We start from the raw sequence: 23,171 nt of genomic DNA, 5'->3' as shown, positions 1-23,171 counted from the left end.
CACCATACACAAAAATAAACTCAAAATGGATGAAAGACCTCAATGTAAGACAGGAAGCCATCAAAATCCTTGAGGAGAAAGCAGGCAAAAACCTCTTTGACCTTGGCCGCAGTAACTTCTTACTCAACACGTCTCCGGAGGCAAGGAAAACAAAAGCAAAAATGAACTACTGGGACTTCACCAAAATAAAAAGCTTCTGCACAGCAAAGGAAACAATCAGCAAAACTAAAAGGCAACCGACAGAATGGGAGAAGATATTTGCAAATGACATTTCAGATAAAGGGTTAGTATCCAAAGTCTGTAAAGAACTTATCAAACTCAACTCCCAAAAAACAAATAATCCAGTGAAGAAATGGGCAAAAGACATGAATAGACATTTCTCCAAAGAAGACATCCTGGGGGCGCCTGGGTGGCTCAGTCGGTTAAGCGTCTGACTTCGGCTCAAGTCATGATCTCACGGTCCATGAGTTTGAGCCCCGTGTTGGGCTCTGTGCTGACAGCTCAGAGCCTGGAGCCCGTTTCAGATTCTGTGTCTCCCTCTCTCTCTGCCCCTCCCCTGTTCATGCTCTGTCTCTCTCTGTCTCAAAAATAAATAAACGTTTAAAAAAAAGAATTAAAAAAAAAGAATTAAAAAAAATTAAAAAAAGAAAAAAACATCCTGATGGCCAACAGACACATGAAAAAATCACTCATCATCAGGGAAATACAAATCAAAATCACAATGAGATACCACCTTACACCAGTCAGAATAGCTAATATAAACAACTCAGGCAACAACAGATGTTGGCAAGGATGTAGAGAAAGAGGATCTCTTTCGTACTGCTGGTGGGACTGCAAACTGGTACAGCCACTCTAGAAAATAGTATGGAGGCTCCTCAGAAAATTAAAACTAGAATACCCTAGGACCCAGCGATTGCACTACTAGGTATTTATCCAAAGGAGACAGGTATGCTATTTCGAAGGGACACGTGCACCACAATGTTTATAGCTGCCTTATCAACAACAGCCAAAGTATGAAAAGAGCCCAAATGTCCATCGATGGATGAATGGATAAAGAAGATGTAGTGTGTGTGTATTAATATATGCATTAATATATATACACACACATTAATATATATACTAATATATATATACACATACACACAATGGAGTATTACTCGGCCATCAAAAAGAATGAAATTTTGCCATTTGCAACTATGTGGATGGAATAGAGGGTATTATGCTAAGTAAAATTAGTCAGAGAAAGGCAAATATATGACTTCCCTCATATGAGGACTTTAAGATACAAAATAGATGAACACAAGGGAAGGGAAGCAAAAATAACATAAAAACAGGGAGGAGGACAAAACCTGAGAGACTCTTAAATATGGAGAACACAGGGTTACTGGAGGGGTTGTGGGAGGGGGGATGGGCTAAGTAGGCAAAGGGCATTAAGGAATCTACTCCTGGAATCACTGTTGCACTAGATGCTAAACTTACTTGGATGTAAATTTAAAAAAATAAATGAATACTTCAAAAAAATAAAAATAAAAATAAAATTTTTTAAAAGTCTAGAGAGTGATTATCTTTAGGGTAATTAGAGGAGGGGCACAGGAGGGTTTCCCGGGTGCCAGGAATATTCTATTTCTGAATCTGTGTACTGGTTACATGGATGTGCTCACTTCATGAAAATGCACCAAAGCATACACTCATACTTGTGCCTTTTCCGTGTTTTTGTTCTACTTCTGCAAAAAGACTTCGTAAGCTTCTATAAGGAGGAGTTAGACCCCAAACCCCCTCCCTGTTTCCAGCAGAAGATAATTTATTCCCTGGAAGAAACTGGAGAGTCCCCAGCGCAGAGACCTCGGGCCTAATAGAAAACACTGTTCTGAAAACGGGGATCAATTAAAAATCCATACACTAAACCCTGTGATTCCAGCTCTCTTCCCCACTCTTCTTCGTGAATCTTGGCACACATTACGCACAGAGAAGACCAAAGGATTCCTCAGGAGTAAAACTGACGTGGAAAGGAGCTGCAGGTGCTGTCTCTGGAAGTTCCCCAAACTACAGCCTAACCCCTGAGAGCCATGGCAGGGAAGCTGTATGGCGGTGAAACCCTGCCCATATGTCATGGCACCCGATTCACATTTCGGTGAGTCACCATTAAATAGGAACAGAGGGCAAAGGATCACCAGATAGTTACATTTGTGGCGCAAAAGTCAGACACCTACACAAACAGGAAAAAAAGAAATCAAGGCAGTGTAAGAAGGAAATAAATACGTAAATAAATAAATTTCATGTCCTCAGAAACAGAAGAAATGCACCCAGGAAAAAAAGGACAGAATGCTATTAAAATGCACACAAATGAAAAAACGAACAAGAAAGAGCTCTTGAAAAATAAAGACAGCAGAAATTCCAAAGAGTTAAGATGAAGCAGAGAACACCCATCAAGAAATTGGGCTTTAAGACAAAGGGAAAGGAAAATCAGAAGACAAACAAGGAAGTCCTCCCCCCACCCCCCAAACTAACAGGAATTCAGAGAAAGAAAAGAGAAAAACAAGGCAGTGGAGAAAATTATCAAAACACCATAATGAGAACATTTTCCAGAATTGAAAGACACACCTTTTTTCAGATCGAGTATTCGTCAGAATGGCTGATATTAATAGAGATATTAGGATAATAATCCCATAAAAGGAATATCCTAAGATCTTTTGGAGGTTGTCTAAAACCAACAAAACAAGCAAACAAACAGGAAAGACAAAAGATCACGTGCAAAGAGAAGAATCAGAATAGTGTAACACTTTTTAATAGCAACGGTAGAAGCTAGAAGATAATGGTGCACTGGCTTCAAAATTCTAGGGACACTTGTTTTCCCACCTACAAGCCAGCCAACTCAAGAGGGAGAAAATAGCATTTTCAGACATGGTCTAATACCATGTCCCCTTTCTCAGGAAGATACTCCATTAAAAAGAGGGAGTAGACCAAGTCTTTCTTCAAGTTACTAGATGTCAGAAAACTACAGGTCCAACACAGGGGAGACAAAAAGGGAACTACCAGGAAAATGCCAGAAGGTCACCCCAGGACAACAGCTGTGCATCAGGCCTACGAGGCAAGTCCCCACCCTGACTCCAGGAGAGGTGTCGAAGAAAAAGGTGTCAAGAAGAATGTTAGAGTTCTGTCAGAAAACTTAGAAAGGCTAGAGAAAAAGGAGAGCACACGAGCAAGAGGCTACACTCCAGGCAGCACAAGAAAGAAAGCGGAACTGTTGCGTTTGAGTCCTCAGCTGTGGGCCACAGCTCCATGCTCACGATAAGGACAACCAAAGCTGACACCTCGTCATGGGTGAAGCAGCAGTTTGTGCACATGGCCTGACAATGAGAAAGGGTGAAATCTTCCCCTTCCATGTAATAAGTCAGCATATACACAAACCAATAACAAAAAATGCCCAATAACAAAAAATGCTAAAATGGCAGTATATGCAGAGTATTTCAGAAGATGGAGGAAAACAGCAAAAAGAGCCAAAGACCCAGAGGCGGCTGCCTGGGGAGCAGGACTGGGGCGTAAGGACAGGCTGTAGGTCCAAGCACCTATTTCTTATTATGTAAGTCTTATCGTAAGAACTCTATGTAAGTCTTATTGTAAGTTTCTTACTATGATCTTTGAAAAAATCTGCATAGAACGTTACTTTGGTGGAAAAAAAGTTTAAATTTTTAAAGTATGAGACAAAACCAAGGAATGTACGAAACAGCAGGCAAGAAAACTGGAGAGTGTGGGCTGCAGCAGGAAAATGACAGGAAGGCCACCGTTCCGCAAAGCCCCCGCCGTGTCCAGGTGAGAGGGAAGTCCTTCCTCTGACAGCCGGTGGAGAGGCTGTGTGCTGAGAGACGGGGAGCACAGGAGAAGTAAGGGTAGAAGAGAAATGTATCGATGTAGCATCAACAGATAGAGAGGGCCAATCAGGAAACTCGGAAAGAGCTAATTAACAGGCAGGACAACGGCCCAAATATCTGTTCACCTGCGTATTTATGTGTTTAGTCCACAAATGCTGGCTCCTTGGGAGTGTCACAGCCCCCCGTGGAATTAGAAGCACTTTGATTTTGTGTTTAGGTTTTAATTTTGAAATTATTATGAAACACGCAAATAGAAAAATACAGAAAATAATAATGATCATTCAAGTATCCACTATTCAGCTTTTCCAAATATTAACATTTTTTGTCAAAATTGCCCCTAATTTTTATTTTATTTTTTTAAATATAATTTATTGTCAAATTAGCTAACGTACAGTGTGCAAAGTGTGCTCTTGGTTTTTGGGGTAGATTCCCATGGTTCTTCGCTTACATACAACACCCAGTGCTCATCCCAACAAGTGCCCTCCTCAATGCGCGTCACCCATTTCCCCCTCTCCCCCACCCCCATCTAATTTTTTTTAAAGAAATAAATACTACGGGGACACCTGGGTGGCTCAGTCGGCTAAGCATCTGACTTTGGCTCAGGGCATGATCTCACAGTCCATGAGTTTGAGCCCCGCATCGGGCTCTGTGCGGACAGCTCGGAGCCTAGAGCCTGCTTCGGATTCTGTGTCTCCCTCTCTCTCTCTGCTCCTCCCCCACTCTCACTCTGTCTGTCTCTTTCTCTCAAAAATAAATAAACATTACAAAAAAATTGTTAAAAAAAAAAAAAGAAAGAAATACTATGAATATCGTTGAAACCGTCTTCAGACCATTCCCTAATCCTACCCCCTAACTGCCTCACAGGACGTAACCATTAATCGGAATTTGACAGTTAACATCTCCCTCCACTCATCTCTAAAACAAAAGCAATGGTTTGAATGAATTCTAATGCCTCTTTGTTGGTGTCTTAGGAGTTCTTGATGTTCTGTAATGAAAGTTACAGAAGCCTGCAGTGCTATGAAATACACAAAAATATTTCAAAATAATTTCAAACCTCAAAAACAGACTGAATCACAATGCAGTCGACACTTTGGCAAAAATAAAAACCATAGTAACTTTATTAGAATAATGTCAGTAAAAACATTATTATCAATACTTAGGGCATATAAAAACCTAAGTTCAAGGATTTCACTGTGGTTTCCTCTCCTTGTATCCTTTGGCTCCAGGGAACAATAAGGAGGTAGTTGAGCGAAACATCCTGGTGGGAGTTCTTACTGCCTAAATAACCAGGTCAGTACCACACCTGCCTGCCACGTGTCACTGTATTCGGCTCTACCAGGCAATCACAGCAAAAATACTCCTTGAAATATTTGTAGACGGCACAGGGAATAGAGTCAATAATCCTGTAATAGTGCGCAGTTCGAAGAGTGACAAAGGGTAACTTGTGGTGACGTATATATTAGCGTCTATAGTTTTGCAAGGTATATAGCTGTCAGACCACTACGTGGTACACCTGAAACAAAGAGATGTCAACTGTACTTCAGCTCAAGGCAAAGAATAGTCTGTAATGTTCTTTTTCCTTAAAAATGTCCTTCACGATGTCACAAAAAGTTATTTGCGCTGCATCTCGACCCTTGAGTACACCTCTCCTTTATCTTCTGGTGGTAAAACAGGAAGCATGTAAAAGGCATCTCTGCTGTGTACCACAGTAGGATGCTTATCTCAAAGAAAACACGTGCATGATTATCTGAGCTGTGAGCCAAACGAGTTAATAACTCCTGGAATACCTTTGTTACATGGAAGGACAACTGCCCAGCCCGCTACCCAGACCCGGGTGTTTGGCAGACAGTTTCTCTACAACACTCAAGTGAGAAGGTCATTTCAGGAGAAACAACTGACAGTGTTCGTTGCCAAGGATAGCCGTCAAGCTTCCAAAATAAAAATCAAAATTTTGGAAGACTTGTTCCTACCGTGAACTTCATAGCTTCCTAATACTTAAAGATTTTTCTGATAAGATCAGTGGTGATATTAACACCTGGTCTTGAAATTGCACAATAAAATGTGTTAACGTTTGTAATATCTTCATTATCTAATGATCCAGAATTTTCCAAATGGCCAACAATTAATACAGTAAAATGATACGTGGGCAAGGATTCAAAGTGCAAGAAAGACCAAAAGAACCTAATGTAAAAGAATTTTTTAAAGTTCAACGACAGGGTTTTGGATTCCATACCGGAACCAACATTTAAGAGATGACCACTTGTCAAGTTTTGGTATAGGATCAAAGAAGACTATTCACAATAATCTGAAAAGACAATTAGAATGCTCTTCTCTTTTCCAACTACATACCTGCACACACTTTATAATAAATATTTACTAGGTTATTCTTTCTGGATGTTAAAAACCACAAACACGTAATCACAGTGGTAAGTTACCATAGTTTAATCTGGGATCATTAGCAGTCATTTAGAAAAAATGAAAAATTCATTTTTTATTTAAAAGTTACATTCTTCTGCAGTTATAGTCTCATTAATCTGCAATAAACATGTAAGTATCAGAGGCTTAATTTACCACAGAATAAAGAATGATCATTGCTCTAAAAAAGAAATGAATCTAGTAAATTCTTAAACCTGCTTTAGGTATACTCAAATAAAGTCCCTTCTCCCCAGTTACAAAGGAGCAGATGCTTTTCATTTAACATTTTACTTTTTTTTAATTAAAACTTTTTAAAACTTATTTTTGAGAGAGAGAGAAAGAGAGAGTGAGTGAGCAGGGGAGAGGCAGAGAGTGATGGAGACACAGAATCCCAAGGAGGCTCCAGGCTCTGAGCTGTCAGCACAGAGCCCGACGTAGGGCTCGAACTCAAGAACCACGAGATCATGACCTGAGTCGAAGTCAGACGCTTAACTGACTGAGCCACCCAGGCGCCTCTAACATTTGACTCTTGAAAGCCAACACTAATCACCCAGAGGACATGGTGTTAGTGGATTTAAACCTTAGTTCGTAAACTGCTAGGGAAATGTCTTTTCACAGAAGAAAAAAAAAAAAACAAAAAAAACACCTCAACTTTTATAAATTTCAAAAGAAATAATTTAATCTGACTGAACCTCTGCAGTTTGGAAGACACCAAATAACAAACTTGCCACAGACAGGTTAAGAAGCAGAAGTGTTTTTAAGAGAAATATTCTTCTTACACAGATCCATCCAGTTAATGAATATCATAAATCACTTGTTTCAAAGGCAGGGACCTTGAAAAAATTTTCAGAGTAAAACTGATAATGTCCTTGCTTTAATAAAGTCCTATTACCCCGCCCTCTGAAAGAGAAGAGTTATACACTGTGGGCTTTTAGGTCAGAATATTCCAGAAACAACCAGAGGCTGACATCCTCTCCCCTTTCTAATCATCTACCCATTGCGGTATGCTTACCTTTGCAGTTCATTGAGCCCCCTGGCAGTTGGTAGGCAGGGATTTTGCCTTAGGAAGTTTTGTTTTAAGTTGAGGTGCGTGAGGTCCTGGCTGTAGAAGAGGTTGGCAGGCAGGTGCTCCAGGCTACAGCACGAGAGGTCCACTGAGCTAATGCGCTGTGAAGCCACCTGGAGGGGATAAAACCCAGCCCGATTTAATACCATCCGTTTATCCCACAGACGCCCTCTCTGGACAGAAACACGATACCCCCCTGGGAACACAGGCCCACTGCGCACGGGGCACGCGTAGCCCAACTATAAACCAGTATTTACTTAACACAGAATTGAGCCAAGTACTGTAAAGGCAGAAAACGGCATCCCTGCCTGGAAGGTACTCGCAGTAACCGAGTATAGGAGACAGGTTGCAAAGAGCACAGATTATCCTATCGGGTTCAGGGGTATCAGTCATCTCCTCCCACTGTAGGGGTTAAGTTCCTGAAAACACTCGTGGTAAGAGAATTCAGAGCTAAACAATACAAGACTTTAGAGGAAATACAAGGTTAGGAGATAGACACTGAGATCCAGACGGAACCTATCAAAGCCCTTGTATACACTGAATTAAAACAGCACAAATAGAGAAAGCAGCGTCGATGGCCTCGTACACGTCTTTAATAACAACGGTAGCATATGATCAGACTCCACTGCGTACTTGCTCTCGACTTCTCTGGCTGTCTCTCCCACAGAGCTTCGTACATTCTCTGTGCTTTGCTCCACGTAAGTCCTCCCGGTTAAATGACTCTTACCGTGGCCAGAGTCCCAGGTCTGCAGACCAACTAGCATGCAGGAGACAGAGAAGGTGCTGGATGCCCTGAATTTCTCAAACGCTTTCTCCACAATTCCAGGTCACGTGGTGCCACTTGATGACTGGGCATGTGGCTTCAGCCCCACTTACACACACCTGGGCTGCTTCTCTCCTCGCAGAGGTCATGGGAGTATTATTCTAAGCTCTGGGTTCATCCTCCCTCCTGCTCTTCATGTTCACCACCGCTTTATGGCAGAAACTGCACTCCTCATCTGTGATCAGTCTGATGTCCTTTTCTGTTACCAGACTCCAGCCTTCTGTTTCCCAATTACAGAAGGACGCAGAGCGTGGTCCTCAGGACCGGGACTCCCAGCTCCCCCACTTAGGAGCTGAGAGGACCTGAACAGATCCCTGAGCCCTCCAAGCTCCAGTCTTCTCACCTGTGTCACAGACATCAGGACGACACCTTCACCTACGTGCCGGCGCAGAAGCAGCATTCAGCCAACGGTGACTGCCAGGACCGTCACTAATATTATCCCTACTACCCATTCCAAGTAGAATGATTCGCAGCTTCTATCTACTGAAATCCAAGTTCTCCCGATGCTCAGAAGGTATTCAGAAGAAAGCCTGCATAAAACCTATTCTGCTGATGGCACATTTGAGGTTAGAAAGAAACTACGGAGCACACAGGAGAGCTGAGGGGAGGCAGGGATGGCAAAGGCCCGGCAGGGCCCAACTCAAAGACTTGACAGAGGAGGTATGAGTTTGCATTTTAGCAATTACATCTTTCCTTGAGTTTGCACTATGAAATAAGAAAGAGAAGAAACTGTTTTCCACACATGCAAAAAAAAGAAAATCCCAGTCAGGGCCAAATCACCCATATACACCAAAAGATGTAAAAAGAGCCACGGGGCATGTAATGGTCCTACAAGGCAGGGGCAAATGCACCACACAACCTGCTCGAAGGAAGTAAGGTACACACACGGTGAGCACGTAAGGGCCCGCCGCACCTCACATCTCCTGCGGTACAACAGCAAGGCAGACACGGTCTCTGCCCTGCACGAGCGCACCTCCAGAGAAGGAGGGGGAAACGAAGGCACCACATGAAAACAGCTACAAGAGCTCTAAGTGCAAGGGACAGGGCATGATCTTGGAAGTCAGGGAAGGCTTCCTAGAGGACCTAATGTCCAAGCTCAAACTTGAAACTCGAGTGGAAATCTTTGTTTTCGTCTGCCCCAAATCCTTTCCCCACCTGCTCCTATGGCAATCCTTCCAACACGGGAGACCCTGACAGGAGCTGCAGACAAAGCATGCTGACCCCCAGGCCGCAGGGGGAGTAGGCATGAGCAATCAGGGCACCCCATCGACCGAGCCCACGGACTGATCCAACAGGTACTGTACTGACTGGCATGTGAGCCGAGGTAGGCTAACCAGAGGCCCTCTCTGGGATTTACATATTCTGCAGCTGGAAGAGAGAGAACACACACACACACACACACACACACACACACACACACACACACACACACACCACTCCGTATATTATGTACAAATAGTTATAGAGAGGTAACTTTTAACCACATAAACCATGCACTGATCACGTGCCAAATTACCGACAGTGATTGCTTCTATGTGGGTAGGGAGGAAAAAGGACATAAGAATGGCAAGATAGGAGATTTGGAGTTTATCTGAAATGATTATTTCCTTATAAGAGGGACAACGGACGATATGAAGGAAATACGGAAATATGTTAACAACTGGGGAAGACAAGTACACGGAAATTGTAATATTATCCTGTGTGCTCGGGGCGCGTGGGTGGCTCACTTGGTTAAGCGACCAACTTCGGCTCCGGTCATGATCTCACAGTTCATGGGTTCGAGCCCCACGTCGGGCTGTGTGCTGAATGCTTGCTCAGAGCCTGGAGCCTGCTTCGGATTCTGTGTCTCCTTCTATCACTGCCCCTCCCCCGCTTGTGCTGTCTCAGTCTCTCAAAAATAAATAAGTGTAAATATACATACATACATATATATATATATATATATATATATATATATATATATATGTATGTATCATCCTGTGTGCTCTTCTCTGTGCATGTGTACGTGTGTTTAATGTGAAATGTGAAAACAAAATGTAACTTCAATTAACATTTCAGTAAGAAGAAAACGGGTAAGAGCAGTCTTCTGGTTTTCTGGGCATTCAGTGTTCCACTAGGTGGTATCCCGGGGTCATAAATTCCTCCTGTAACCCCTTAACCCTTAACCCACTGTAGAGGGCTGAATGGTGGCCCCAAGAAGGATTTGGGGCAGAACGAAACACAGATTTCCCCATCCTAATCCCTGAAATCTGTAAATATTATTTCATATGGCAAGAGTGAATATTACCCTGTATGACGAAAGATGTGATAAGAATCTTGACAGGAGGTGCTTCTCCTGGATTATGCAGATGGGCCCTAAGTGTGATTATATGTGTCCTTGTAAGAGAGAGAGGTGGAGGGAGTTTTCAGAGAGAAGTCCATGTGACTCCGGGGGCAGAGACGGAGTAACAGGGGCCACAAGCTAAAGAACGCTTAGAGCCACCGGAAGCTAGAAGAGGCAAGGAATGGATTCTCCCCTGGCGCCTTCAAAATGAGTACAGTCCTGCCAACATCTTGATTGTGGACTTCTTGCTTCCAGAACTACATAAATTTCTGTTGCTTTAAAGCCACCAAGGTTTGGTTAATTTGGAAACTAATACACCTTTCATAATTTTTTCCACAATACTTTTCATTTTCATTCATTCACCATGTTTACTGGATATCTACTATGTGCCAATTAACTGACCTAGGTAAGCACATGGCATGCCTTCAGTAAACAAAATAAAGATCCCTGCCTTCTTTAAACTTAGATCCTGTAAATAAGTAAACTATATGTTAAAAACTGGCAAATACTATGGAAAATAGAGCAAGGAAAAGGGGGTCAGGATTGTTGGAAAGGTGGTAGGTTATATTTAAATAGGTCGGTCAGGGCGGGCCTCACTGGAAAGGTAATATTTAGACATGATGGACATGAAGAAGGTAGCTGAAAGGATTTGTCTAGAGGAACACTCCAGGCAGAGGAAGCAGCAAGCGAAAAGGCCCTACAAACTAGAAAGGGATGTGCCTGGCATGTTCGAGGAACAGCATGGAGACCAGTAAGGTAAGGGGAGAATGGCCTGCAATGAGATCAGAAAGGTAAGGCAGGTGGGGGGGGGAGGAGGGGGGTAGTGGGCAGCAAATCCTTCAGGGACTTTTAGGGCACTGTAAACACTCTGGCTTTTAACGTGAGCGAACTGGGAGGTGTGGAAAGGTTCTGAAAAGTCTCTGTCTCTAGACCGGAAGCTCCCCAAGGGCAGGGACTCTTGCCTATTTTGTTCACTGATACACCGATGCTCAGCACTTAGTGAGACCTCAGAGAAGTATGTGCCAGAAGAATGGCCACTAGACTTTATAGCCCTTCCTTCATCACCAGCTCACATCTAACCCACCTCGTGTATTCTTTCACACGGAGACAGACTACTTTGAAGAGGACAAATTCTGTTTCGACTGAAGCATCACACTAAATACTCTTTGGGCAACTAAAGATAATGATTAAATGTCAAGTGGGATTTGATTCCTTTCCTCATTCTGGACCACAAGCTGTTGCTGCTGGAAACAAGGGGGAAGAAACCGCAATAACAAGGCTGCCACAAACACGAGCAGTCTGTGGGAGCCGTGGCGGAGCTGGGAACAGCTGTATCAAGAACAGAAATGAGGCAGCCGGGCAGGGGGCTGCCGGGGTGACCTCAAAAGCTACCACAAGTTGCACCTTTGCCTGGTCCCTGCAACAAAGGGGAAACATAAGTGTTTGCACCCAGACCAGCCTGGGCACATAAAGACCATGCCACCAAGAGGTTCTGCTTGAACCCCAAATGAAAAAACTACCAGCTGAACTACCCACACACATAGCACCTATTAAAACTAAGATCCTTCACAAGAAAGACCTAAATAAGTAATAAATCAAAAAGCCACCTGGATACACCTCGGAGCAAGTAGCCTTTTATTACTTTCTTTTTTTTTTAATGTTTATTTTTGAGAGAGACAGAGAGAGAGACAGAGACAGAGACAGAGAGTGAGCAGGGGAGGGGCAGAGAGAGAGGGAGACACAGAATCCGAAGAGGCTCCCGGTTCCCAGCTGTCAGCACAGAGCCTGATGTGGGGCTCGAACTCACAAGCCTGATCATGACCTGAGCTGAAGTTGGCCGCTTAACTGACTGAGCCACCCAGGTGCCCCTACTCTTTTTCTAAAGTAGTGAAAACAAGAATAACATCGACCATTTGGGGGTGCTTCAGCTGTGAGAGGTACTCTTTTAGCTGCTGCAGACATCATATGTAATCTTTACAACAACTCAGTACAGTAATGGTTTATCCTCATTTCAAAGATTAAGGTAAAACTGAGGCACAGAGTGTGCCCGTGGTCACACGGGTAAAGCGGCAGCAGAACCCGAGTCTGAATGGGGGCCTGTACTTAGGACGCTCCTGATAAAACAATAGCATAACTCCTTTGACCAAAGAGGATCAGATGTCATCCCTAGGATAACCTTAAGCCTCAGGAATGGCAGTGACAGGAGACAGTCCTTCGGAAGAGAAGCAGAGACCATCTGCGGACCACAAGCAACCTATAGGGAAGGAAGGGGTGAAGCTCTGGGAGGTGGGGGGCACCATTCGTTTTGACCACGGGCTCTGCCCACTCCTATCTACACAGCTTGTCCACCTGGGCAGCGGTGAGGCCACCTGGTGAGCACCTAACTGTATTTTAAAAGGTGACAGGAAAAGTTTAAAGGGTTACAGAAATCTGGAAAGAAAGTGAAAGAAACAGGCAGAAGCAGAAATCGCCTCAAAGCTTTGTCATGGAAAGGGTCCTCAAAGGAACTCACAATTAGAGTATAAAATCCTTTTGGCAAAAGCCACTGTACTTCTATTGCACCTCCTGACATCAAGACAGTGGAAGACACAAAGAGGAGACACAAGCAACGTGACACACAGGACACCGGGCACAGTCTTCAAAATACTCAGGGCATAACAATTCTACCACTTCCTAGCCATGTGGCTCTGGGGTAAGTCACTTCACCTGTCTGTCCTTTGGCTCCCTCATCACGGAAGTGGAATAAATACCTGCCCTGACAAATTTAACGAGCTGCCGTAAATAACACCCCTTTTCTCATTTTAAAAACATCAGGAGAGGCTCTGCAGACCTAGTATATCCCCCGACCAACGTCCATAGCGACACGTGGTACAAACCTCGACGACGAAGAAAGGGCTACGGCACGGTCAACTCTTCTTGCCGCGGCGAGCGGTTACACAGATGTGGCTCGATTAGACCAAGGCAGAAAATTACAGAAGGTGTGCGGCTCACGGACCGTCCACGAACTACACGTGAAGGGATCCAAGTTGTCAGGTTTTCGAAGATTACTTCAATGTAACCGTGGATAGGGAAAACGGTGCTAGTCTGGATTAACGGCGAGACAATTTTCTAAGGATGATAGAGTCAGGGGGGCGCCTGGGAGGCTCAGTTGGTTAAGCAACTGGCTCTTGGTTTCGGCTCAGGTCACGATCTCATGGTCTGTGAGTCTGAGCCGCACACGAGGCTCCACGCTGACAGTGAGAGGTCTGCTTGGGATTCTCTCTCCCTCTCTCTGCCCCTCCCTCGCTTGTGTGCGCGTGCACATGCGTTCTCTCTCTCACTCAAAATACATAAACTTAAAATAAAACAAAATAAAGTGTTTTTTTTTAAAGATGAATTCAATGGGATTTGCCCCCACGACCCTACACATTCCAGAAGACACATTAAAAGTAAACATGAAATCAACCACCTTCTCAGGCTGTCTTCTTTTCCACGTTACTTGTAAACATGTGTGGTGAAGAAAAAAAGTTAATTTGGCCCTCAAAACATTTCCCCCAAAGAACACTGCAGGGCAAACATAAAAACGGTAATATGTACAGCAAACTTTTCAGGCTACCTACTGGGCTTCCAGATATTTCTAACATGCTACTCAGCTCAACACCTTCCTCGGCTGTTTCTTGGCAAGTCTTTAGGACGCTTCTGTCAAAATTAGTCCCTGCTCTGAGCTGAGTTGTGTTTCTAAACTAACATCTCTCTCCTATCCTAACCTATCCTCACTAAGCTTTTGCCATAATCATCCTCCCTTGCAATAGGACTGTCCTCTGCATTATTCCCATTATTCTTGATGTTCATGGAGTGGGCGAACACCTTTTATTAGCAAGGGAAAGTTCAGAAAAACAGTCATGGGAGTTTTTTCTGTTGTCGTTACCACTATACTTTAGTGGAGTACTATTTATCCTTATTATGTGCCAAACATGCTCAAAGTGAAGCAAAATGACCCTGAAAGGCTTGGTCAAAGCAGCTGAAATAGCAGAAGTAATTCTGCTGCTGTAAAGTAAAAGGCTGCTATAAACTGGCATAATAAGTCACGAATTGCTCTGGCCGAGCCGCCAGTGGCTGCAAAACCACGCCCTGGCTACAGGGATGGTCTCTGGGGAGTTTGCTACACTTCTATAAAAAATTCTTAACCTCTTAACTGACCTAGTTTTATTTAATCTTCACCCCCTTAAAAATGCTTTGGGAAGGCATGATGTAGGAGAACATAAACTCAGACAGGCATTTACTGGTCTTTATTAGCTAAGCATTCTAGCAACTTATTTTCACTTTCATCCTCATCAGTAATTTTGTAACGCTTTATATCGAACCAGTTTCCAATATTAATAAAATTCAAACTATCACTGCTCTACAACATGCGATTGATCATTTCTTTTAAAAAAACTTTCTACAAATATATAAGAAATGCCTTAAATTGACCCGACCTTTTCCCAGTGACATCTCTTTACTTGATCCTGTACTAACACTACCGTTTTACAAAATGCGTTTAAGAGATGGAGAAAACTTTGGTACATTAATAAAATCTAACAGTTAATAATAAACAACGAGCCATTAACACTCACTAATAGGAGCATACCACGGTGCCAATTTTGTTAAAGCACTACTAAAGCGCCAGGCTCTCACAGTATAGAAAAAAGAACACCAAGAAATGTGGAACAAGAGCTCTGCCTCAGCTCCCGCCCGCTCTCTGCCAGGGCAGTGGAGGAGACGGGGCGGGGAATCCTTCCCCATATCATTATCAGTTGCCGTTATGAACCAGGCACCACACCCGGTCCTGGAGGGACGCACTCTGTGTCTTCAAAAGCTTGGTCTCTTGAGACGCGGACACCTACACAACTGTCATTGAGGAGGTATGCACGGTAGTGTGATGAGAGCACACAGAGCCGAAAATGCAAACCTCAGAGCTCCCGCCACAACCCCAACACCCACATTCCCCTCCCCTGACCAAATGGACAGGTCTCCCAGGCGCGTGGGCAGAGACTCGCCCATCACCACCAAGAGCGGACAGAACCACAGCATCCATCCGGGGAGCTCACGGCACGGCCTGCACTACCTTTCTGGGAGCCAGAAGCAGCAGCCAAAGACTCTGAGGCTCTGAGGAGACGCACGGTCAGCCTCCCAGGACGGCCCCCGTGTCACTCAGGCAGTTATCTCCCCTCCGCACACACAAACCCCATTGTGTTTCTGAGTAACAACAGAAAAACAGGGCTTGGCTTGGGTGGGGAGCAAATCTGAACTCAGAGTTCCTTCCTCATTTCCTTATTGGCAAACTAGGTGTAAACAGTCCCTTTAGAAAGAGGCCACCTGAGAAAGTGGCATCTCCCTGACCACGGGGAAAAGACAGCCAACCACAAAAATACTTAAATTCTAACTTTCTGGAAAAAGTAGTAACATAAATGCATACTTAAATGATTCTACTATCAGAAATTAGCTACTTGTTTTGTATTTTAAGTTCCAAGTCTAACATACAAGGCTCGGTATATTTAACATGGAGAGGTCAATGACATTTTTCTAATTATTCCACTATTCCCTACTTTATGAAATTATAAACCAGACCAGTGGGTAGAAGAATTTAACTCTTCAGAGTAGTTATAGGAAATTCAATACAAATACTGGGATATTCCAATCTAGGCAAATATGTAATGGAAACTAAACTCTTGAGTATTTTCTAAATACTCAGATTCAGATGACTTAACTTCATAACATGACCAGGGGCGCCTGGGTGGCTCAGTCGGTTGGGTGTCCTACTTTAGCTCAGGTCACGATCTCACCGTTCCCGAGTTCAAGCCCCATGCCGGGCTCTGTGCTGACAGCTCCGAGCCTGGAACCCGCTTCAGATTCTGTGTCTCCCTCTCTGCCCTACCCCTGCTTGCGCTCTGTTTCTCTCTGTCTCTTAAAAATAAAAAAAAAAAAAAATTAACAAGTGAGGAAAAAAAGGTTAAAAAATAATATAACATGACCAGAGAGAGATGTGGTTGATCATATATGGTAAATTCCTAATATAGCAATACTTGACAGGTTTTTGAAGAATTAGACAAGTAGCCTCGTCAATACCATATCAATGTAATCTGCCTTGGGTGATTCAGAAAGCATCTGAATCAAGATTTCTTAAATATCTCTTGATCGTCACTTAAGAAGGTCAACGATCAGTGCACAGAGCCTATGCTTGTGTCCCTAGCAGCACAAGCCATTCAACACGCTGCCTGACAAACCACCTTTTATTCGACCACTGAGCTGTCTGGATTCTGCTGACAACTGTGTACGTGAAGTACTTCCCTTTGATATTTTCAACAAATTTCAGTTGTCATTTGAGTCTTGATTTGTTTTGTCCCCTCAGGCCACTGTAAAACATTGGGAGTACATTTAAAGAAAAAAGAGCCAGGGAGCAGAACTTCCTGCACAAAGCAGTGCTGGATACGTTATAGCTCAGTTCCCTCATCTGCAAAATGGGGATGTGACAGTATATCAAGAGTTACTAGCTCTCACTGTAAAGCCCAATGACATCCTAGAGATGTAATGAGTAAAAGACCTCATAAGGCTACTATAAAGCATCTAGAAGAGTACTTGGCACATAGAAACAGTTAACAAAATGTTAGTTGTTACTATTTGCATTATTGTGGTCACCACTAGATCAATTCAGTAGGCTAAATGATTTTTTTTTTAATATTGTTTAATGTTTATTTTAGAGTGAGAGAGAGCAAGCACGCACATGCGAGCATGAGTGGGGGAGGGGCAGAGAGAGAGGGAGACACAGAGTCTGAAGCAGGCTCTAGGCTCTGAGCTGTCAGCACAGAGCCCGACACGGGGCTTAAACCCACGAACCACAAGATCGTGATCCGAGCCGAAGTCGGACACTTAACCGACTGAGCCACCCAGGCACCCCTAAATGATCTTATTAACAAAATAAATCAACCAGTTGGGTGGAGGGGAAACAAAAATTCTTTTTATTTTGGTGTTGACCTCATAAATGAATAGCTAATTCATGTTGTATATAATGTCTAAAGCAAGGAAAATATCACATACTCCGTGCTCATCAGCTGGTATCTGTAAGTACGTATATCAACAGATAACACCCACAAGGAAGCTAAAGAAGGGACCGGAGAACCAAGTGAGAGAGAGACTTTTCTCATTTACCAGAGAGGTTCGTCCTAAAAACAGACTGCTAAGGGGTAGGGGAGGGCACAGAAATGATGATAAATTTAATATTCAGAGGTTATCAAACAGGTGAGAGAGCAGATCTGGTGTTGTACCCAACAGCAAAACTGGATTACTGTGTTGCAGCCACAGGAATAAAGACGTCAGCTCACTTTTAAGGAAGAACTGTCTGGTCAGGCACTACAGGTCTCTGAAACACTATAGACGGTTTTTAGGAGGGAAGGAAGTCTGGGAATCCATAAGGTCCTTTTCTAATCTTAAATTCTAAGTCTCTGAACTAAGAGCACTTCACGATGACTACAATTTAAGGTAAAACTAAAGAACGCTTTCAAAGAAAATACCAAATAATGGTTAAGGTAATTATTCCAGAAAATGACAAGTAATATTGCCTTTTTTGGTGACTACCTTGCAAGTGCCCTTCCCAATCTTAAAATAATACGTTGTAACTTAAAAACACACCTGTTAGCTCCTCACTTGAAACCTAGAGTGTCTTTTATTGAAGGTAAGAACAATATACAGATAAAATCCACATGAGGAACATACCTCTTCTGTTTGCAGAGGTCCTGACCTAGAAGTAGAGCCTAGGAAAAAAGTGGGTGCCCAGCATAAAGAAAGGGTGGCATTCTCTCGTCCCTCCCTCCCAGTATCTCCCAGAGCAGGTGACAACTCCAACAGAGCTAGGAAAAAAAGCGGAGGGGGGTGAGAAGACATGAGCAGGCAAGATGGGAACACAGGACCAGTTTAAACTGCTAAATGTATAAGCCAGCAGCAAAAGTATGCCTCTTTTGTTGTTATGGTCAGCAAACTAGGTATTTTTTGGCTCGTACAAAACTGGATTATAAAACTTTGGAGAAAATAAAATTAAATGGCTTTAAACTGAAATGACTCAGAACTCAAGGGAAAAAAACCCTTCTTTAGGAATATATTAACTGGGATTCAGAACCCATAGTTGCCACAGGAGAAAAAAGAATAGACAGGATCAGCAATGTGGAAATAAGACGAAGCATATTTATAACCACAAAGAGATAAGTTTAATATTTTTACTAACTTCATCACAGTATTATGTATTGCAAAATCAAAATTTAATGGAACCCAAAATATTTCACCCTCAGCTTAAATTCAAAGCAGAATTTCTAAGTTCCCCAATGTCATAAACTGCTGCTCATCATATCTATAATAAAGAAAGATTGAAAAATGTGAACTTTTATGTAACAAATCCATTACTATGTTGGAAAGTTAGTTATAATATTTAATAACTCATAATCAATTTCCCCAGGAAACGACATGGAACTAGCAGGAAACAAGGCAGACTGACCAGCACTTTTTTTTTTACTTTATCTAGCTTCTGTTTCTTTCCCTTTTTCATACTGTCAGACACCTGAGATATGGCTACATTTTCACATTTTACACAGTTGTGCCTTTGTACATACTTGACACCTCTCCTTGTTTTTGTTTTTTAATTTGAGAGAGAGAGAGAGAGAGAGAGAGAGAGAGAGAGAGAGAGAGAGAGAGAGTGTTCAAGTGGGGGAGAGGGGGAGAGGGAGACAGAGAGACAGAATCCTAAGCTGGTTCTACATTCTGCAAGGAGCCTGACACCAGGCTCGATCCCACGACCCTGGGATCATGACCTGAGCCAAAATCAAGAGTTGGATGCTCAACCAACCGAGCGATGCAGATGCCCCATTTATACCTCTCCTTTATATGCCCTTCCCTTGGGTGGCTCAGTCGGTTAAGCGTCCAACTTCAGCTCAGGTCGTGATTTCACGGTTTGGGAGTTCGAGCCCCGTGTTGGTCTCTGTGCTGACACCTCAGAGTCTGGATCCTGCTTGAGATTCTGTGTCTCCCTCTCTCTCTGCCCCTCCCCCACTCACACTCTGTGTGTGTCTCTCTCTCTCAAAGATAAATGTTAAAAAAAAATTTTAATGCCCTTCCCTATTGTCTTTGTGGTGAACTCCTATTCGTCCTTCAAAACTCAATTTGCCCATTACCTCCTTGAAGACTTCCTGTACCCAAATAGCTCATATATTGGATTTCCAAACTTTTCTCATCTCTTCACTACAGAGTTTGTATGAGAGCAATCTCCGTGGGATGCAGGGACATATTAGAAACTAAAACCCATGTCACTTGGTTTCACTTAAGATTCTACCACACATCTACTAAATTATTCTTGGTCAAATGGCCCTAAATGCTCTATCTAAAAAATGGGCATAAAATGTGAAGTGAGAGTTTCCAAAAACATGCCGTTAAGCCCTGGACTCCTTAGCAGAACCGTACTGAGAACAAAGCCTCTTACCATTATGATCCCAATGGAAGCAACTACAGTTACATCCCTAAAAGAAAGGTGGCAAATCATGAGGACAAAAAAGCAGCACATCCCCTAACCTACACTTCAGATGGTGTGTACAAGGTGACTACTCTTATAGGGCTCCTTGCAGCTAGGTCTCATGACACAAATCTCCATACTGGAAACCTTAATCCCATTACACTAGAGTAATCTGACTCAAGTAGTTAATGAAGTATTCTTTGAGTGAAACCCGGACAATAAAACATTCCCTTTAAGCACGTGAAAGAAAAAGTTCATTTGTGATTCACCATATACGTTATTTTTATTTAAAGGGTGATATTTACTCATCACTTCTTGTGATCTTTAATTCAGCATGACGCGTGGCCCCGACTTGCCTACACCATGCATATTAAGAGTGAACCCAACATATCAAGGAACCAAAGGTTCACCACAGTGACTTAAAGAAAAGAAAAACAAGAGGCCTAGAATTAAAATACTATGGTTCACGGTGGAAGAAGGATAGGAGAGAGGGGCACTGTGATAGCCATAGTCACTGGCAACTGCTAGCCACTGACAAGGAGAGACACTTGGGGCCTTATGGGGCATGAATTTATAGCGATGGACCATATAACATACACATGCAACACAAGTGGTCACGATTGATAATTGTGGAATCTGGGTCACAGGTATGTGGGTGTTACTCTACTATTGTCTCTACTTCTAAATGTTTGACATTTTCCATAATAAAAAGTAAAAAACACATTCACGAACACCACCAAATCAGTGATCTGAATCCCCCTTTTCAAAATCTTCCTTGAAATGGAGAAACAGACTTTAAGGTGGAACAGTGTTGCAGAAGTGACTACGGCATAATTAAAGAGTTAGTATGCTTAGGCTGTAGATGTGTATAGAAACCAACTTTGAAAAGAAGTCACAGGATTAATCAACATGTCTAAAACTAACATGCTCCAAAAAGCGGGCCACAGAGATGGGCATCAAGGTCAGCATTTCTGCAATGTCACTCGTACATTTCACAGGAGCTCTTCCAAATTCCTATTCTTCCCTCGGCTACCACCCTTCAGCCTTCTTCCCCACTCAGAAAACGTGCTGGCTACGTGTACCCATGCTGAGCAAACAGAGCCCTTTTTTTACACTGCATACAACAGGATGTTACAACAGGATGTTTACTGAATTTTTAAAGCATGTTGTGCATTAATATTTTAGGGATGATTTTATAATCAATATTGTCATCCTCCCAAAGGAGTCGTTTTCTTCATGGTATCTGCTGCTAACACCCACCCCAAATAAAAACTCTATTGGGACTGTCTTGGGTGTTATTTTTGCAAGCAATACCAAGTGCTAAGTTTTAAAAATATTAAGTATATAAGGGCCTATCTTGGTAGAACATTTCTAATTAATAATCTTTTATAAATGTTCCCCAAATCAAACAAATTAGAACAAAGATGAATACGTCTCTTTTAGCTAAGATCCAGAAGCATAAGGTGAAAATAAAGAATTTTCCTTTTAAATTAATTATCTAATTCATTTTAATTTAAAAATCATTGGAATTGGTTCTCTTTGTCCTCCTACTCAGACTGAGGTGAGGATGGTCATTAAAACTCAGAAACTTGGGGGTACGTGGGTGGCTCAGTCGGTTAAGCATCTGACTCTTGATGTTGGCTCAGGTCATAACGGGTACAGTTTCAATGTCGCAAGATGAGAAAAATTCTGGAAACGGATGGTGGCGATGGCTGCACAACAATGTGAATGGACTTACTACCACTGAGCTGGACACTTAGAAATGGTTACGATGGGGGGCGCCTGGGGGGCTCGGTTAATTTTGGCTGAGGTCATGATCTCACGGTTGGTGGGATCGAGCCCCACATCAGGGTCTGTGCTGACTGCATGGACACTGCTTGGGATTCTCTCTCTTCCTCTCTCTCTGTCCCTCCTCCGCTGTCTCTCAGTCTCTCTCAAAACAAATCAATAAACATTTTTTAAAAAATCAGAAATGTAGATATTTCTTTCTGTTCTTGGTTTGTTTTTCTTTCATATCCTTCTCAAAATGAATCTCATGTAAACATCAGGATGTAAAGACAATCCATTCTGTGAAGGCTTTGTTTCTCAATAAGAAAAAAGAAAAGAAAAGAAAAAGAAGAAAATCTCCATAGTAACCCTGAACATGACTAAGCTGTAGAACTTCCTAATACCTCCAGACATGAGCAATACCTCTCATAACCTCCATTATGAGAGTCACCCTTGACCATGCCAAATTCCCCACAAGCACATATGCCCCAACGGATCGAGCTTCTGCATCATCCTTCTTCCAGCAGCCCCAACCTACTCTCCCAGGATGCTGAATTAAAGCAGAAGATATGCTCACAGGACTCTCCTCCACATTCGAAGCTTAAAGAAGAGCATGGCCCTGTCTTACATGTAATTCATATCCGAATAGGGGGTTCTCACACTGATTTCTTCTATAATATCTACCCTCTTCAACCAGCCCCTTACAACTGACTTCTCCTTCCATTCACTAACCCTAACAACTTCTAAAAACGTGTATCTGGTTTGTAAGACTAGAGAAAGGAAAGACACTGTATCTAAAATCTGCATTTACTAAGATGTTCTGCCCTTTGTCCCTGACCCCTGACTTTTCAGGAAGAAATCTTTCTTTCCGATGTCTGCCATCCTCAATTGTGTTAACCCCAAAAGGCTCCTGTGGTTGTCAAGAACAGCAGAAGGTCCTTTGTTCAGATAAAGCAAGCATATGTGTGTCTTTATCTCCTTAAAATATACATAAAAACAAATAATACTTTAAAAAGATTGTCTGGGGGCGCCTGGGTGGTTCAGTTAGTTAAGCGTTCAACTTCGGCTCAGGTAATGATCTCGCAGTTTGTGAATCTGAGCCCCACGTTGGGCCCTGTGCTGACAGCTCAGTGCCTAGAGCCTGCTTCGGATTCTGTGTGTCCCGTTCTCTCTGCGCCTCCCCCACTCACACTCTGTCTCTCTCTCTCAAAAATAAACATTAAAAAAGATTTTTTTTTAAATAAAAAGATTGTCTGGGGGGGCACCTGGGTGGCTCAGTGAGTTAAGCACCCAACTCTTGGTCTCAGCTTGTGTCATCATCTCGCAGTTCGTGGATTCGAGACCCATGTTGTGCTCAGTGCTGACAGCATGGGACCTGCTTGGGATTCTCTCTCTCT

General features: G+C 42.9%; 1 protein-coding gene across 1 annotated transcript in view; it reads right to left on the bottom strand.

Moving 5' to 3' along the window:
- PHLPP1 (PH domain and leucine rich repeat protein phosphatase 1) overlaps window positions 1–23,171 on the bottom strand; it is a 212,512-nt gene that overhangs the window by 74,383 nt on the left and 114,958 nt on the right. Inside the window, exon 4 of the mRNA XM_042961325.1 lies at window positions 7,297–7,463. Within this exon, the coding sequence (XP_042817259.1) occupies window positions 7,297–7,463 (167 nt within the window). The remainder of the gene's footprint in view (window positions 1–7,296; window positions 7,464–23,171) is intronic.

Source organism: Panthera tigris, chromosome D3, assembly GCF_018350195.1.
Source record: "Panthera tigris isolate Pti1 chromosome D3, P.tigris_Pti1_mat1.1, whole genome shotgun sequence".
Taxonomy (NCBI): Eukaryota; Metazoa; Chordata; class Mammalia; order Carnivora; family Felidae; genus Panthera; species Panthera tigris.
Note: the sequence above shows the minus strand (reverse complement) of the source record. Positions and strands in the feature narration are given on the sequence as shown.